General features: G+C 40.2%; 1 protein-coding gene across 1 annotated transcript in view; it reads right to left on the reverse strand.

Moving 5' to 3' along the window:
• Positions 1 to 18,849, reverse strand: part of PROX1 (prospero homeobox 1) — a 141,910-nt gene that overhangs the window by 63,525 nt on the left and 59,536 nt on the right. The window contains 1 exon segment of the mRNA XM_030196041.1: positions 9,069 to 9,263. Coding sequence (XP_030051901.1) covers positions 9,069 to 9,263 — 195 coding nt within the window.

Consider the following 18,849-nt stretch of genomic DNA (forward strand, 5'->3'; position numbering starts at 1 on the left):
AAACATAGTTCAAATGGTAAAACAAGGTGGTAAGACTTCTTTTCTTTTTAAAGTCTGTTAGTGACAAGAGGAAGTGCAAAAGTGGAACTGAGAGGCTCAGAGACTCACTGAGAGACATTACATGATGTGATACCCGCAAGCGAGCCTTCTCTGGAGAAGCCCCACACTCTGGAATGCACTCTCTGAAAGGCTGTGCTTAACACAAGACTCTCTACTTCAGGAAGCAGGCCTTTAACTGGAAGAAGTAACTAATTTGATAGTCACACAGACACAATGAGTGACACAGGCAGCACATACTGCAGCAGGACATATTTATCTACTCCTACCCCAGCTGAGATAATGTTTAATCATTTCTCTGACCTCATATGCAACTTTTTTTTAAATGTCACCTTATTTTCTAACTTCTCTTACTCTCTTACCTATCTATATGTTTCATCTTTGCTTATACCCTATGCTGTCTATGAAAATGTTTTATTACATATTGTGTTGACATTGTAAGTAGTATACTATGAGAGGCATAATTGAATGAAAGCGTCTATCTCCATGGGTGTTTATCTCCGAGAACGGGTCCGTGAAGGGGCGGACCGAACCGTATTTTCGCAAAAAATAGACGTCCATGTTTTATTCAACAATTTGTGAGCTGGGCGTTTTTGTTTTTCAGTGATAATGGAAAATGAAAGCGCCCAGCTCAAAAATAAATAAATCCAAGGCATTTGTTCGTGGGATGGGCCAGGAGTCGTAGTGCACTGGTCCCCCTCACATGCCAGGACACCAACCGGGCACCCTAGGGGGCACTTTTACAAAAACCAAAAAAAAAGGTAAAAGAGCTCCCAGGTGCATAGCACCCTTCCCTTGTGTGTTGAGCCCCCCAAATCGCCCTCAAAACCCACTGCCCACAAGTCTACACCATTACTATAGCCCTAAGGGGTGAAGGGGGGCACCTACATGTGGGTACAGTGGGTTTGGGGGGGTTGGACGACTAAGCATTAAGCAGCACAATTGTAACAGGTGGGGGGGGGGATGGGCCTGGGTCCACCTGCCTGAAGTCCACTGCACCCCCTAGCAACTGCTCCAGGGACCTGCATACTGCTGCCAGGGAGGTGGGTATGACATTTGAGGGTGAAAATAAAAAGTTGTGAAACATCATTTTTTGTGGTGGGAGGGGGTTAGTGACCACTGGGGGAGTCAGGGGAGGTCATCCCCGATTCCCTCTGGTGGTAATCTGGTCATTTAGGGCACTTTTGGGGCCTTATTCGTGAAAAAACAGGGTCCAGGAAAAGTGCCCTAAATTCTAGCTACAAACGCATACTTTTTTTCCATTATTGGCGAAAGGCGCCCATCTCTGTTCGGGTGATAACCACGCCCCAGTCCCGCCTTCATCACGCCTCCGACACGCCCCCGTCAACTTTGTACGCTTCCGCGATGGAGTGCAGTTGAAAACGTCCAAGTTCGGCTTTCGATTATACCGCGTTATTCGTTTTTGGGAGATAAACGCCTATCTCCCGATTTAGGTCTCAATATAGGTGTTTTTGTCTTTCGATTATAAGCTGGTATGCCATACTTTGTATTGTTATTTGATTATTTTTACTGCTGTAATTGTCTATTGCTTATGTTTGATTTATTTTTATTGTACACCCCCTTGAGTGAAATCATTCAAACGGCAGTAAATAAATCCTAATAAATAAATAAAAATAATAATAAAGGGGAAGAATATGCAGAGGCAGAGAAGGAGAAAGCAGAACTACTTAACAAACAGTTCTGCTTGGTGTTCATTGAGGAAGGTCTGGGAATAAAACTGCAGAAAACGGATGTAGGGATCAATTCTTGGGCTGCTTCTTTTTCACTATGGGGGGGGATTCTCTATATATAGCACCGGACGTTAGGTACCAAAATATCCTCACTGAGCCCCTATTCTATAAAGGGTGCCTGACCTTTATAGAATTTTGGCATAGCGCTCACATCACACCTAATTCTGGGCATTGGACTTACATCTGATAGAAACAGGTGTAAGTCTGGCACCCAAAGTTTGGTGCAGATTGGCACTATTCTACAACTTCGCACAACTTCAATCAAGTACCAATTACCATCAATTAAATGGCCAACTGGTGCCCATTTCCTCATTAGGTTGTCCATGGATCTCGGATCTGCACGCAAATTCCAGTGCTCAACTTTGAGTGACCTATTTAGAATCTGGGGGTGTTTGTGTAAGTGATATTGCAGCGAGGTTGTTGGGAAAGGTTTGCCTTTATGTAGACAATACCAAAATCTGCAACAGGATCAACACCTTGGAAGGTGAAAATAACATGAGGAGGAGGTCTAACAAGGCTTGAGGAACGGTCTAGAGTTTGGCAGCTAAGATTTAATGCTAGAAGGTGGGCTACAACAATCCAACGGAGCAGCACAGTATAAGAGGTGATAAGCAGTTTCTGCACAAAAGAAGAGCGGGACCTGGGTTGATCTTATCTGATGATCCTAAGGTGGACAAAAGTAGATAAGGCAATGACAAAAGTCAGAAGGATGCTTGGGTGCATAGGGAGAGGAATGGCCAGCAGGACAAAAGAGGTGATAGTGCCTCTGTATAAGTGTCTCATGAGACCTCATGTGGAATAGGGATGCACAGTCCAAAAATGTTCATTTCCTATCACTTCCCATGTCATTTACAGGACTTTTCATTTTGTTTGTTTTTGTTAAGGGAAAAATATCATTTGTGGTGTGCACTCTTTTGGAAAGAGTGTGAATTCTTTCAAAAGAATGCACAACTTTTTGAGAGAGCGTGTGCTTTTTGTAAGAGTCTGTGCACGATTTATGAAGAGTGAATGCTCTCTTGGAAGAGTGTGCACTCTTTCCAATAGTCAAATAGTGTGTGCACATGTGCATCAGTGGGAAAGACTGTGCACTCTACTGAAAGAGTTCAAAGAAGAGTGACCAAAATGACAACAGGGATGGAACTCCTCTCACGAGGAAAGGCTAAAGAAGTTAGGGTTATTCAGCTTGGAGAAGAGATGGCTGAGGGGAGATATGATTGAAGTCTACAAAATCCTGAGTGGTGTAGAATGAGTAGAAGTGAATCAATTTTTTACTCTTTCAAAAAGCACTACGACTGGAGGACACTCAGTGAAGTTACGCAGTAATACTTTTCAAACAAATAGGGGGAAATATTTTTTCACTCAACAAATAGTTAAGCTCTTGAACTCATTGTTGGAGGATGTGGTAACAGCAGTTAGAGTATCTGAGTTTTAAAAAGGTCGGAATAGGTTCCTGGAGGAAAAGTTGCTATTATTTGGGTTTCTGCCACGTACTTGTGACCTGGATTGGTCACTGTTGGAAACAGGATACTGGGCTGGATGGACCATTGGTCTGACTCAGTAGGGCTATTCTTATGCATTCTTCGTGAATAGTGAACACTCTTTCAGAGGAGTATGCACTATTAACACATGAAAAGAATCAGAATGCACATCCCTATTTGGAATTCTGTGTGCTATTTGTAGAAACAACACCATTGAAAAGATGTAAATCAGATGGAGTCGGTCCACAAAATGGCTACCAAAATGGGCAACAGTCTTTGTTATAAAGTATATGGGAACGGAGTTAAATATCTACATACGCATTTTCTGGATGAAAGGTAGAACAGGAGAGATATTTTAGACATTTAGACACCTCTAAGGTGTAAACACACAGGAGATGGGCCTCTTTCAATGGAAACAAGGCTCTGGAATGAGTGGTCCTTAGATAAGCATGAAAGGGAGCAGACTCGGGAATTACTGAAGGAAATATCTCTTAATGGACAGGATGTATGAATGTGAAGAAGAGCATCTAAATTCAAGAAAGACAGGGACAAACTTCGAGGGTCTCTGTGGCAGAAGAAGGGATTGTAGAGACTGGGCTACTGATTTGGATGGCCAGATTGGAAGAGCTATACAGTCCTTTTTTTCTGCTGTCATTTTCTATGATACATCGGCCCCAAGATGTTGACCGAAAATGAATTGCATGACCAAACTTGATACACTCAGCATTATTAATTACTGCTTTTACTTATTTCACTACCTAGCTCTATCTTGAATCCTGCCCCATCCCCACAAGTATTAACTGGACGTTAGCCCATTTTTCCTGCTTCTTCATATCCAGAGCATCTGCAGTGTAGCAGGAGGCAGACTGATAAAACTTCATGTCAGTGACCCACCCAGAGGTGTTCTTGGACTGGAATCTACTATAGTTCAGAGAGTGGAGAAGCTGATGGTCAGGGACAATCTCAGGTGGCCATCTTGATTATTGTTCACTGATTATTTGGGTGAGAAAGAAGTACAATAATATGAAGAAGAACTCAAAATCAGTGGCAGAATCTCCTGTACAACTTTTTCTCATTGTCAAACCAGGAGCTCAACTGATTAGTTCATTAAGTAGTGTGCACAAATTGGACAAACATCTAAATTTGCAAGTGCAACTCAAAGCATGATATATAGAATCTGGGGATTAGTGTGCATCATCTCAGTGCCTACCTTTAGGCAATCTACAGAGAATTACCCCTATATATATATATATATATATATATATATATATATATATATATATATATATATATATATACAGGCACATCAATAGATATAGGACCTAATTCTATATATGTTACCTAAAAAATTGGACCGATCGAAAACACATTTAGGCATATTCTATAAGCCACATCTAAAGTTAGGCGAGGTTTATAGAATATGCATTACAGCATGAATGTGACTAAAATCTAGGTGCAGCAAATTACGCCAATGAAGCTTGCCCGGGTTATTTTATAACACTGCACATAGATTTTAGGAATGACCATGACCCGCCCATGCTCCTCACATGGCACACCCCCTTTTGAGATCCGCGCAATACGATTTACGTGCACTGCCTTATAGAATACACTCAGTGAGCTATGCGTGTACATCCCAATTAGTGCCAATTAGTACCGATAATTACTTGTTAACATCCAATTATTGGCACTGATTGGCTCGTTATGCAATTAACTCATTTACTCAATGTGCACAAATCAGCTACAAGTGCCGACTTGCATGCATAACTCTAGACACCTTATATAGAATCTTGCGGATAACTTATATCTAGGAGCGCCAAATAAGCTGTATATAGAAATGATGAATGTTGATACTATACACACAGGTTATATGTTTGACTCAGATACCCTAGGTTATGCCTATTATTTGCTGTGTCTCTATTAAATATATAAGCTGTATGTACAGGGACCAAATATTGGTACATATACACATTATTTATATGTAAGTGGGCACCATCCCTGAAATGCCCTAACCATGCCCTTTCCCTTCAATGCATACTGCTATATGTATAGCAGAATTTAGGTAGAGTATTATAAATACACTGCTACCCAATATTTCTTTTTAAAAAAGAAGTTGCATGCATGACACCGTGCCAAATATATAAGTGCCTTTTCAATATTGGGCTCTACATATTTAACAAAATGATTTGCCCCTACTTCTGCTCCTTTCATACACAAGACAAAGGTATCTTTCTGGGCTGGGCATTTCACTGTTGGAGATACCTTTAAAAGTTTCTTAAAATACGCATTCTACTTCATTTGACCTTAGAAGCAAAACAGCAAGGGAGCAAATTAGCAGATTAAAAAGTCACTGAATTATGCTGGAGGTGCTGCATTCACTCTTCCGTGCTTTGGCAGAAGGTAATAATGGCAACCAATAGCCTCTTTGGCATCCTGTTCAACTTTGTTCCAGGGTACTTGTAAAGAGACATTATGAAAGAAGAAAGTCAGATTTCCTGAGCATGAAGAGCTTTGATAGCCCAAGTTCACGGTTTAATCACTGCCATATTCAGAGTAAATAGACTATATGACAATTAGAGACATTTCATAGGTAGAAAGAGAACGAGGTCAGGGAAAGGAGCACAATAGAAGTCAGGAGGTGATTTCAGACAAGACAGCAGAATCCCAAGATCTAATCACATTCTAAGATCAGCAAAGCATCGCTGCAGTGTACAAGGGTAAGGAGCTTTGATGATGCCAAATCGATTTGATTTCAAGTGAGTGCCGGAGGTGACACAAATCAGGTGAGGTTACGGCAACATTTAGCAAACTGTAGGATATATTTTAATGATCCGTACATCATGTGCCAGAAATCAGACACAGTGCTGAACTTTGCTTTATAAAGGCATGAAAGATCCCATTAAAGACATCATTAAGTAAGGCTTTATCCAACATGGTGTGCAATTGGAGGCCATGAATGGAAAGTGTCATTGCTGTACAAGCAGGGTTTGCTACCTGTAGCTGGAAAGGAGTATTTGAAGAAAATGAGTGCCTTTCTTTTCTGATAATCAGACTTTGCTTAATGGTTGGGTACAACTGTTTGCTATTTGAAATCACATAGATTGGTTTCTTGATAGATCTTTTGATTGAGAAACTGCATGTTTACGTTTAAAATCTGCATTTTTGGGAAACACGTCAAAGACCCGCACTGAAGTTTTATGCCTCATAAGTAGCTCCAAAGTTTAACTGATTTTGGACCAGAAAACTTTTGACACTAACAAGGATGTACGGAATTTTTCAGAATAAATTCAATTTCCATAGCTAGTTTTGGTCTTTAAAATGAAAGCCTCTGTGTTGCAACAATCCATGTATTCTAATTGTATGGAAGTTAAACATTTCAAAATATTCATGTATTAATCCAGAAATGTATCTGGTGTTAAGTTGTCAAAGCAAAACAAAACATATCTTTATGTTCTATCTCGTCTCTCTGTTACTGCACGGCGCTCCCTCGATGTCTCTCTCTATTCTCTGACAAACTCTTTGTTATGGGCAGGTTTGATTACAGCCCCTTGCATCTATTGGAAAGATTTAGTATTCTATGACAGCGTGCAAAGGTGTTCTAATCATGGACAGGCAGGCAGCCTGTAAACAGTATGCATCACCATTAAGAAAAGGGACCCCCCTCATCACAGAAATGCCACCATAAACACACACATCACCTCCCATCGGCAAACTGAAAATCCCAGGTGGTTTCACTATGCAAAAATGCCACTGTCAGCAGGAGTCTAAGGCAAAATGTCTTCATTTTAAAAACAATCGTGCACTGTCAACAATCATTTTATCTTTAAAACAAAATATGAAAGCCTTGGCTTCCACCTCTATGTAAAACGTGTGCACTGAAGTCCAAGGGAACAGCTCAGACTTGACTGAGATTTCCACATGCTCTCTCGAAAGACGCCTTTATGAGAGGACTGCTCAAGCCACCTCGGCCGCTCGGATTATTCTCAAGAGAGTTACCCTTAACCGAAAGAAGTATCTCTGCAGTATTACTTCCCTTTCTCCCTCTTAATTGGGAAAATGCCAATAGTAGACGCTGCTGGGGAAGAGTTCCCTTTCATCACACTGCCATAGACATGCTATAGCTACCCACAAAGGAAAAGAAAAATGTTTTCTTTCAAAAGGATAAAACAGTCTACCCACAATAACAACAATAAGTCTTGACATTACATATTAAGAAAAAAAGTAATTTGATTTTAACTCTAGTAAGTGGCAATGGCAAAGGAGGGACAAGAGTACAGTTGAAGGCTAGGAGTGGCCTAGTGGTTAGGGTGGTGGACTTTGGTCCTGAGGAACTGAGTTCAATTCCCGGCACAGGCAGCTCCTTGTGACTCTGGGCAAGTCACTTAACCCTCCATTGCCCCATGTAAGCTGCATTGAGCCTGCCATGAGTGGGAAAGCGCGGGGTACAAATGTAACAAAAAAAAAAAGTACAGTTTGTAGAGTAATTAGATAAATTGGTCATTAGCGATTCACAATTGCAACCTGACTGTATATTTTCACACTTTGTCCCAGAATAGACAACAAGGTGACAGTAAGAGGAAAGCAGGAAAAGGAGAAACGTGAAGCACCATTTTGTATGTGATGCTGAGGCAGGACTTGGGACGTTCACAGTTCCTCCAGTATTGTGCAAAAGGCTTTGCCATATGCAGTCTTTTCTAAAACATGGAGAAGGATGATGGCAAAAGAAACATGTATTTCCCACATGTTAAAAGGGAGCAGCCATTTCGAAACCTACATGTGCAGAAAAAGGCTGTGTATCACTTGGCAGACTCTATGCACAAATGCCAGCGACTACATATATATATATATATATATATATATATATATATATATATATATATATATATATATATATATATATATATATATATAAGCCATAATCTAGACAATGATACATATTAAGTGTGGTCAGTTAAGCAGCGAGACCCTAAAATGCAAATTTTTACATTTTAAAGTCAATAGAAAGTACTGGGTGATGGTGGTGTTGAAGAGGGGTGAGGGAGGATTAAGTGCAATTACTACCTGCAACACTAATTTCAAACCATGACCAAAATGAGCCCTTTGTAGAAGCTTAGCATGCTTTGGAGCAAGTGCAAAAGCGAATAGGGACATTTTTAGTAATATATATGTATTCTCATTAGAAAATGGGAAATACATTTATATCTTTTTAGCCTGCTGAAACCACACCCAAGATATATTCCCTTTGAATCTGGACATCTGCATGTATAAATAGTGGCATTCTGAAATCACCATTTACACAGGTATGCAGTCTCCATGTGTACATGCCACTATTTACATAAGTAGATGTTGCACAAAGTTTCTAAAATGACCTCCTTAATAACCTATGGAAAGCCACACAAGGTCATATTCAGGTTTGGTTGGTCAGTACGTATCCTTCACAAAAGAGCTCCACATGCAATTTGCTTGGCCCAGTGAATCTGTCTTTCCAAGCTCACACATTCCCAACTGTAAAACAAAAACACTGGCAGATGAACTGGATCTCTAGTAAATGTGGCAATAATGATATCTAAATCTGGAACTTGAGATTTTAAAACCTAATGCTTTAACCAGCCCACTCTACCAATTCAGTAGACACGTGATATGAGCCATTAGCTTCACTCAAAGCCATACAAGCTTTGGGTTTTCACTTTTTAACAATTCACGAGGGCTGTCTGCTAAAAATAGAAAGTATTTAGTCAACAAAATATTAACTGTGTCTAAAGATAAATAAAGAAGAACAGCTTACCTCAAAGTCATTAGCTTTATTGTAGTGCATGTTTAGAGCCCTGTACAGCTCACAGTCACGGGTAATAGAAAGCTCCTCTGTGCTTGTGACCCCATCGTTGATGGCTTGACGTGCATACTTCTCCATCTGAATGTAGTAAAATTCACGGAAATTGCTAAACCACTTGATGAGCTGAGAGGTAATGCATCTGTTGAACTGTTAAATGGAAATGGTGGAAAGGTCAGTTACTTGCCAATGCACGGCACCCGTATTTTATTTATTACTTTGTAAAAAAAAAAAGGGAAAACAAAAATATAACAGTGATGATATAAAAAAATAAAAAAAACTCATGGCTTAGTGTATCTGAAATGTAGAAACAGTGGAAGGTGCAGGTGTGTCCATGGCAAAGATGCGAAAGAAAATTCCATAGCGTGAAAGAGATGGAATAATATTTTTATGAATGAAATACATAACATTGCCCTTGGAAGATCAGAGGTACAATGTTCAAAAGAGTGGCCTACAAATATGAAGAATTATAAAAATAGAGTATGAGTATGCATGACTCAGGAATATTTTTCAAGGTGCTGACATCAGGCAATAGGATGCCACCATTTAAACCTGCTGTCAGCACCTGAAAAAAATAATCCTATATTTTATTCTGAATTTCAGTGAGTCTGAACTGCAAAGCTGAGCAGCAGTACCTGTGAATCAGAGCTGCCCACAGTAGAAACCAATGGTCTCATTTTTACACAGTGACTTATTGGGTGTCTTCAACAACGCAAATGACAAGTCTGAAAATAATTTTCTCAGGTTGCAAATCACTTTCTTGATCAATATTTTTAACTATACCCTTTTGACCAAGTAGGTAGCAATTAATCAACATTACCAAACCTGAAGAATCAAACTCTATTTAAATTATGTCTGACTTGCTTATCCCCAACACTAGGCGGGAAAGAAAAACATCAGAAATAATTCATTTCTATACACATAGGGGGATGTAGTTTAATGACTGCTCCAACGCTGTGATAGTGCTAAGGTATAATTAACACCTAGTTTAAAAAAAAAAAGATACAAAAAGTTTAAACAAATGTTATGAAGTTTAAAAAAATAAACATACAAAAAAGCCAGACTACTGGATCCATAGAACAGAGGAGCCGCTTAGCATTACCACATATAACTAAGAGCTTTTGTTACAAAGCCATGCTAGCGTTCCTGTGTGACAATTGAGAGGAAGCCCATAGAACTGAATGGGCTTCCTCTCATTTGCCACGCAGGAACTGCTAGTGCGGCTTTGTAAAAGAAGTCCTAAGAAAGCAACTTTTTACAGAAAAGAAAAGATATCCCTTTAACAAATGTCAAACAGTACTACGTGTCCCTCTGAGTGACATCCAGAATAGTAATCCCTAAGGCTGTATATCAAACATCAAAATTAAACTCTGAAATTTGTTGCCAGAGAATGTTGTAAAAGCAGTTAGCTTAGCGGGGTTTAAAAAAGGTTTAGATATCTTCCTAAAGAAAAGTCCATAATGGACTTGGGGAAAATCCACAGCTTATTTCTAGGATAAGCAGCATAAAATGTACTGTTTTGGGGTTTTGCCAGGTACTTGTAATCTTGATTGGCCACTGTTGGAAACAAGATGCTGGGCTTGATGAACATTTGGTCTGTCCCAGTATGGCAGTACTTATGTACTTATATGATTTGAGGTCTACAAAATCCTGAGTGGTGTAGAAGGAATAGAAGTAAATCAAATTTTTTTTTACTCATTCCAAAAGTACAAAGTCTAGGAGACACTCAAGCATGGTACATGGAAATAATTTTAAAACAAACAGAAGGAAATTTTTTTTTCACGCAACAAATAGTTAAGCTCTGGAACTCTTTGCCGGAGGATGTAGTAACAGCAGTTAGCGTATCTGGGTTTAAAAAGGTTTGGACAAGTTCCTGGAGGAAAGGTCCATAGTTTGATAGCGAGACAGACATGGGGAAACAACTGAACGTTGTCATGATTTGGGGTTTTACCAGATGCTTGTGGCCTGGCTTGGCCACTGTTGGAAACAGGACACTGGGCTAGATCTGACCCAGTATGGCTACTCTTATGTTCTTATGTTAAATCCATGACCCTTTACCCTTTATCATTGCCAGAGAGGACCCCCCCCCCCCCCCCCCCCCCACCAACTAGACTCAACATCTGAGTAATTTTCTCTTAACTCAAACATGTTTTTCCAACAGGTAACCATTCCAGACTTCTTGAAACCAAACAGAAACTGGAGGCTGCACAGGGGGTTTCCAATGGTGTGCCATTGTGCCCCTAGAATCACCAGAAGATGGTTTTCGAGATGTATACATTTGTTAGTGCTTGCTTGGTTTATATAGTTCTGGCCCATGACACAACAACAACCTATCAGGCAAGCACTCAGAAATAATGTAGTAAATTCAAGAAAGCTTGGATGATCGGGCATGACCATCAGGATGAAAGAAAGTTCTCAGCTCCCCACAGTTCCTCCAAGAAGAAGGAGATGTCCACCAGTCCGCATCTAATACAGCCTTTCTGCTTATATATTTACACTTATATAGCACCTGCTTCTTAGCCTATCAAATATAATCTCAGTACCGTAGCACCATTAAACAGCAGCCAGAACAGTTTGTTTAATAGTATCTGAAGATTGTTGCACAAGATTAAGCAACAATGACACAGACAATCTTGAAATGCTAATAAACAATATTATACTGCTACTCTTTTGCTGGGGTTTACTAAGCTGCTAGAGCAGAATACTGCGCGGAAGCCGCTAGTGTGGCCTAGTAAACAGACCCCTTTGTTGTTATAACAATCTTCTTGATGAGCAGAAAAGAAAATATTTTACTGATAAATTTGTAAATTCAGAGTTATTTGTATGTTGTGTCCAAATACTGATTCAGAATATTGTTGACCATTTTCAATCAAAAGCTGCAACTTTGCTTGCTCCTATAGGAGTGGTGGATGATACTGCTCTGATGCGATGGGATTCTTTTGAATTGGTTATTACTGATAATGTTATTGAGAGCCTTCGAAAATGTAGGTAACCTTTCTCTTTAGATTTGGTAATGATGCCTGCTATTAAATATTTACAGGAAGCTGTGGCTTTTTGTTTGTAGCTTTTGATTAAATTATGTTTTTAGAATGGTATAATGCCTTCAGATTTAAAATGAGTTATTATTCAGCCTATGAATAAGAAAATGAACCAAACTTTTTCTGATTATTTAAATTTATGACCATGTATGTAAGTGTGTAACTCCTGACATCTGGTAATATGGGTTTTGAGCAAATCACAGCCAAGAGACTGTGTGCGGTGGCGGCTAAGAAAGCAAATAGAATGTTAGGTATTATTAGGAAAGGAATGGAAAATAAAAATAAGGACATTATAATGCCCTTGTATCGCTCCATGGTGCAACCGCACCTCGAATACTGTGTTCAATTCTGGTCGCCGCATCTCAAAAAAGATATGTGGAATTAGAAAAGGTACAGAGAAGGGTGACGAAAATGATAAAGGGGATAGGACGTTTCTAGAAATTATGCGCACTGTTATAAAATACGCCCCATCCATTAGATTGTAAGCTCTTTTGAGCAGGGACTGTCCTTTTTGTTAAACTGTACAGCGCTGTGTAACCCTAGTAGCGCTCTAGAAATGTTAAGTAGTAGTAGTATCTATGCCTAAGTTAGGCATGGGAATTTACACCGGGTTTTAGTTGGCACACATGGTCGCACCTAAATTTAGTTATGGATTTGGGCACTACGCGTATTCTATAAACCACATCTGTTAGGCATGGTTTATAATAGCACTATGCTATTTTTTCTGTGTCATTTGTTTCAGTGCCAAATATAGAATTTGGCCCTTTGAGTGCATGAGGATTTACTCTCCATTCAATTGATAGACAATTTTTGTGAAGTAGTGCATTGGTTTGCAAATAACGATCTAGCTATTAATCTTGCAAAAACAGAAGCGTTTATGGCTTATAAAGGCTCTATTTGTTTCCTGAGACGGTTTGAGTCATGATAACCTATTTGCATTTGATCTTTGATTCTCATTTGTCTATTCATCCACAGATTATTACGTTTGTACATAATTCATTTTTTAAACTTTGCTTGGTATACAGATTGCATGCCTTTTTAAGTATTGATGACTTCCACAGAGTGGGAAAGGCATTGCTCGTACTGTCTGTAGAACATTTATTTATTTACTTTTCATATTTACATTCTGCTTTAAATCAAAGTGGATTACAAATAAACACACAAATTATAATCAAACATACATAAAAATCACAATAAACCAATCAACGAATGACATAAAATAAAACAAAATCAAACATACATACCTATATACACTTTATCTTGGCCTTCCCAAAGTTTATCTTAAGCTACTCCAGTTAATGCAAAACATAGCCACCAGAGTATTTATGAGGAGCAAAAACAAAAGCAAACAAAAAAAAGGATCATATTACAGCTGTTTTATTTAAATTGCACTGTTTGCCAGTGAAAATTAGAGATCAATTTAAATGTTTATGTCTTAGAACATAAGAATAGTCATACTGGATCAGACCAATGGTCCATCTAGCCCAGTATCCTGCTTCCTACAGTGACCAATCCAGGTCACAAGTACCTGGAAGAAACCCACAAAGTAGAAACATTCCTGTTACCAATCCCGGGGCAAGTAGATTAATTGATAAAATGATGCACGAGCTGTTGTCCATGCCAGTTTCCTACGTTCATCCCTAGACACTAAGGACTTGTCCTCTGGATCTACTAGAGGTGCCCACAATTGAAGTAGTGGAAAAAAAATCTGACGAGAGCAAGAGTTTTTACTGTGGATGGTCCACAATTGTGGAAATGTTTTGCCTTTGCGTCTGCATCAGGAACAGTCCTATTTGGAACTCTGCAATAAATGTAGCTTAATTAAATATTTACATTAAATTATCAGACTTTGGGTTGGTAAAGTATTTATAGTTTTGTACATATATTACTACTACTACTACTATTTAACATTTCTAAAGCGCTACCAGGGTTGTGCAGCGCTGTACAATTAACAAAGAAGGACAGTCCCTGCTCAAAGGAGCTTACAAACTAAAGGACAAAAAGTGCAGTCAATCAAGATTGAGGCAGTCTAGATTTCCTGGATAGAGGTACAATGGTTAGGTGCAGATTGTTTATGTTCTATTTTAGTTAATGATTGCTTATCTTGCATAATAATAAATAAAAAATTATATACTTGTAGATATAGATATCTGGATATTTTTATCTATAGCTATATCTATCTATGTTTCTATATACACACCACATTTTCATGCAAATAATGCGCTCACATAGAAACATGATGGCAGATGCTAATAATAATAATAATAAAGGCCATATGACCCATCCAGTCTGCCCATCCTCTGTAACCCCTAATTCTTCCTGTTCCTAAGCGATCCCACATGCTTATCCAATGCCTTTTAAAATTCTAGAACGGTCCTCTACTCCACCACCTCCACCGGGAGGCCATGCCACGCCTCCACCACCCTTATATAGGGTGATTCTATAAATGACGCCTAAAAAATCCACATGGTAAACATTTCCGCCTAGGTGTATTCTATAAACAGTGCCTAGGTGGAATTCACAGCTCTTAAAACTATGCACATCCATTTACACCAACAAAAATGTGGCATAAATCCCAGCGCATAGATTTACGCACACTGGGTCATATTGTATAATGACGCACGTAAATTTTGGAACAGCCACAAAAAGCCTATTTCCCTGCCTATAACCACATCCACTTTTGCCTGCGCATGTTGGAATTTAGGCACAGTGCGTTACCGAATACGCTTAGGGATTTGTGTGTGTAAATTATAATTACCAATTAGTGTTCATATTGCTTAAGTGCTGTTAACGGCACTGATTAGCTTGTGAAACCAATTAACTTACACGCGTTGTTATAGAATCCACTTGAATTTCGGAGTGGAACTCTAGGTGCATTATATAGAATCCGGGGGACAGCGTGCACATGCATATAACATGCGGAAATGACATGTTCAAGTAAAAAAAAACCCTGATATAGTATGCCCACGTATCCCTTTAGGAAACACAGGTATATAACACACAGTAGAGCCATGCAGAGACAGTAGATTTATTGGGTAATTTGCATCTAGCATATGCCCTAATCTGTTGTTCTTTATTGATGCAAGCAACCATTAAAAACAACCCAATATAGCATGTCCACGCATATACCCCCTAATGCTATAAAAAGTTGCCAAAAATCACGTGCATGAATTTGGGTGCATGCACAGTTTGCAAGCCTAATTTAATTGAATAATGAGCTAATTAGCACCAATAATTGGCTTTTCATCAATAATTGGCTCTAATTAGATTTAATTGGCATTTATGTGCATTACTTTAGGCATGGGATATGCACCTACAATTCACACATAATCTGAAAAAGGGGGTGCAGAAATGGGAAGGTCATAGGCATAGCAGGGGTGTTGCTAAAATGAATGTGCATTGTTATAAAATAACAGGGATACGCGCATTTTGCAGGGGCATAAATTTGCACCACGTTTTAGTTGGTGCAAATGGCCACACCTAAAGTTAGGTGCAAATACCAGGCGAAAGTGCTATTCTATCAAACATGCCTAACTTTAAGCACAGCATATAGAATAATGCTTTTTAACTCAACAATGTTTTGGCGCCATATATAGAATCTAGCCCATAATGCGCAAGGGCCACAAATTTTTGAAAAAAAAAAGTATAACGCACATTATCTGTGGAATTTTACAACTGGCATCTAAAGTTACACACTAATACTGCAGCCTTGTCTCCCGGTTTCTATATAGTGTGCAATTTTGCGTATAAATTCAGGCATATTTTATAACTACACGCATAATTGTTTTTAACAAGCTCTAATTGGCAAAAATTTGACTTTATGCGCATACGTCGCTAAGCATTTTCTGTAATGTATTGCGCCTAAATTCTAACACACACAGGCAAAAGGGGGCGTAATTAAGAGCGAGGAAATGGGGGTTTTGTGGGCATTTCAAAATCGACATGCTTTGTTATAAAATATGTGCACGTTTGCATAAATGGATGCTTGTAGATTTAGTTGCATAAACTACGCCTAAGAGTATTCTAAATACCGCACATAGATTTACGTGTGGCATTTAGAATATGCTTAGGTATAATTGCCTACTGCGCGTTAATTTTAGGCGCTATATATAGAATCGGGCCCTATATGAGTAAAAATACGATATATACACACTGATCTATATTCGGCTAGTGGTGGTCAGTGTTATTTTTAAATACTGATCACTGTAGGCAGATATTAGGCCTAGATGTTCAATGCTGGGCCAGGTCCAGGCATCGACATTAAATATCCAGGGCTATGCTGGCTGCCAAGTCTTATGCAGGTCAGCCATGACCCACATAACACACCTATGTAGGCCACGGGTGAATATTGGCCAGGACCCACATAAGTAAAAGAAAGTGCCCTCATTACCTCTAAGTCCCTTTATATGCTTACATTTACATGCCGATTACATGCATAAATGATTAACATAATCAGGAGCTTAGCCTAGAATGGGTGGCAGAGCTGGTGGTTGGGAGGCGGGGCTAGTGTGGGCAGACATATACGGTCTGTGCCGGGGCTGGTGGTTGGTAGGCGGGATTAGTGCTGGGCAGACTTATACGGTCTGTGCCAGGGCTGGTGGTTGGACGGCGGGGATAGTGCTGGGCAGACTTATACGGTCTGTGCCAGAGCTGGTGGTTGGGAGGCGAGGTTGGTGGTTGGGAGGCGGGGATAGGGCTGGCCAGACTTATACGGTCTGTGCACTGAAGAGGACAGTACAAATAAAGTAGCACATATGAATTTATCTTCTTGGGCAGACTGGATGGACCGTGCAGGTCTTTTTCTGCCGTCATCTACTATGTTACTATGTTACTATAATGACATACATAAGTACAAAAGCATCGCCATACTGGGATAGACTGAAGGTCCATCAAGCCCATTATCCCGCTTCCAATGGTGGCAAAGTACCTGGCAGGATCCCAAAATGAGTTCACATAGAGGGGCATAATCAAACAGCGCCGGCCAAATAGATGGCCGGCGCCGCAAAGAGCAGTCCCGAACCGTATTATCGAAAAAGATGGCCGGCCATCTTTCATTTCGATAATATGGTTGGGGCCGGCCAAATGTCAGAGATGGCCGGGTTTGAGATGGCCGGCATCGGTTTTCGCTGATAATGGAAACTAATGCTGGCGATCTCAAACCCGGCCAAATCCAAGGCATTTGGTCGTGGGAGGAGCCAACATTTGTAGTGCACTGGTCCCCCTCACATGCCAGCATAGCAACCGGGCACCCTAGGGGGCACTGCAGTGTACTTCACAAATAGCTCCCAGATGCATAACTCCCTTACCTTGGGTGCTGAGCCCTCCCAAATCCCCCCCCCCCCAAACCCACTCCTCACAACTGTACACCACTACCATAGCCCTTAGGGATGAAGGAGGGCACCTACATGTGGTTACAGTGGGTTTTGGGGGGGTTTTGAGGGCTTAACATTTACCACCACAAGTGTAATAGGCGGGAGGATGGGCCTGAAGTGCACTGCACCCACTAAATACTGCTCCAGGGACCTGCATACTGCTGTCAGGGAGCTGGGTATGACATTTGAGGCTGGCACAGAGGCTGGCAAAAAAATGTTTTGTAATTTTTTTTGGGTGGGAGGGGGTTGGTGACCACTGGGGGAGTAAGGGGAGGTCATCCCCGATTCCCTCCGGTGGTCATTTGGTCAGTTGGGGCACCTTTTTGATGCTTGGTCCTGAAAAAAAAGGGACCAAGTGAAGCCGACGAAATGCTTGTCAGGGCCGGCTTTCTTTTTTCCATTATCGGGCAAAGCTGGCCATCTCGTGAGCACGCCCCCGTCCCGCCTTCGCTACCCTACCAACATGCCCCCTTGAAGTTTGGCCGGCTGTGCGACGGAAAGCAGTTGGCGTCGGCCAAAATCGGCTTTCGATTATACAGATTTGGCCGGGTTCAGGAGATCGCCGGCCGTCTCCCGATTTGTGTTGGAACATGGCCGGTGATCTCCTTCGAAAATAAGCTGGATAGGCATATAAATACCTAATTCTATGTATCTAGGCACACACTCAATTTGTTTGCACAAATTAATTGATAAACAAGCCAATTAGCAACAATAATTGAGTGATAATCAATTATTGGTGCTAATTGGCATTAATTTAAATTTGCACGCACATCTTTAGGGTGCCGAGATCCAAAAAGGAGGCATGGCCATAGGAGGGTCATGGGTGGATCAGGGGTGTTCCTGGAATTTGCACGCAGTTTTACTGAATAAGGGAGGTCTGTGCCTAATTTAGGTGTGAGAATTTACACCATGTTTTACTTGATGTAAATCCTCATGTTCAAAATTGGGCATGGATCCTGATGTCAAACACTTATTTTATAAACAGTGCCCAACTCTTGAGTGCCATTTGTAGAATAGCATTGAGTGCTAATTTTTATCGGCGTCCACATTTGGGTGCCACTTATAGAATTGAGCCAAAAATTTCACTAAACTGTTAAATTAAGAAGCACAAGAAGTTGGTGTCAGAGGCAGTTTTAGGGGTGGAGAAAACGTTTAGAAGCCTAACACTAATTTTCAGCATTAATTTCTTAAATGTATGAAAATGAATGACATTATCTAAATTTAAAAGTGCAACTTTTAAGTGCCTACATTATGATGAATTTTCAGCTGAAAATTTAGGTTCCTACATTTGGTTGAAAATAGGGCACAAATTAAGGGAGCCTAACT

This window comes from Microcaecilia unicolor, chromosome 3, assembly GCF_901765095.1.
Source record: "Microcaecilia unicolor chromosome 3, aMicUni1.1, whole genome shotgun sequence".
Lineage (NCBI taxonomy): Eukaryota > Metazoa > Chordata > Amphibia > Gymnophiona > Siphonopidae > Microcaecilia > Microcaecilia unicolor.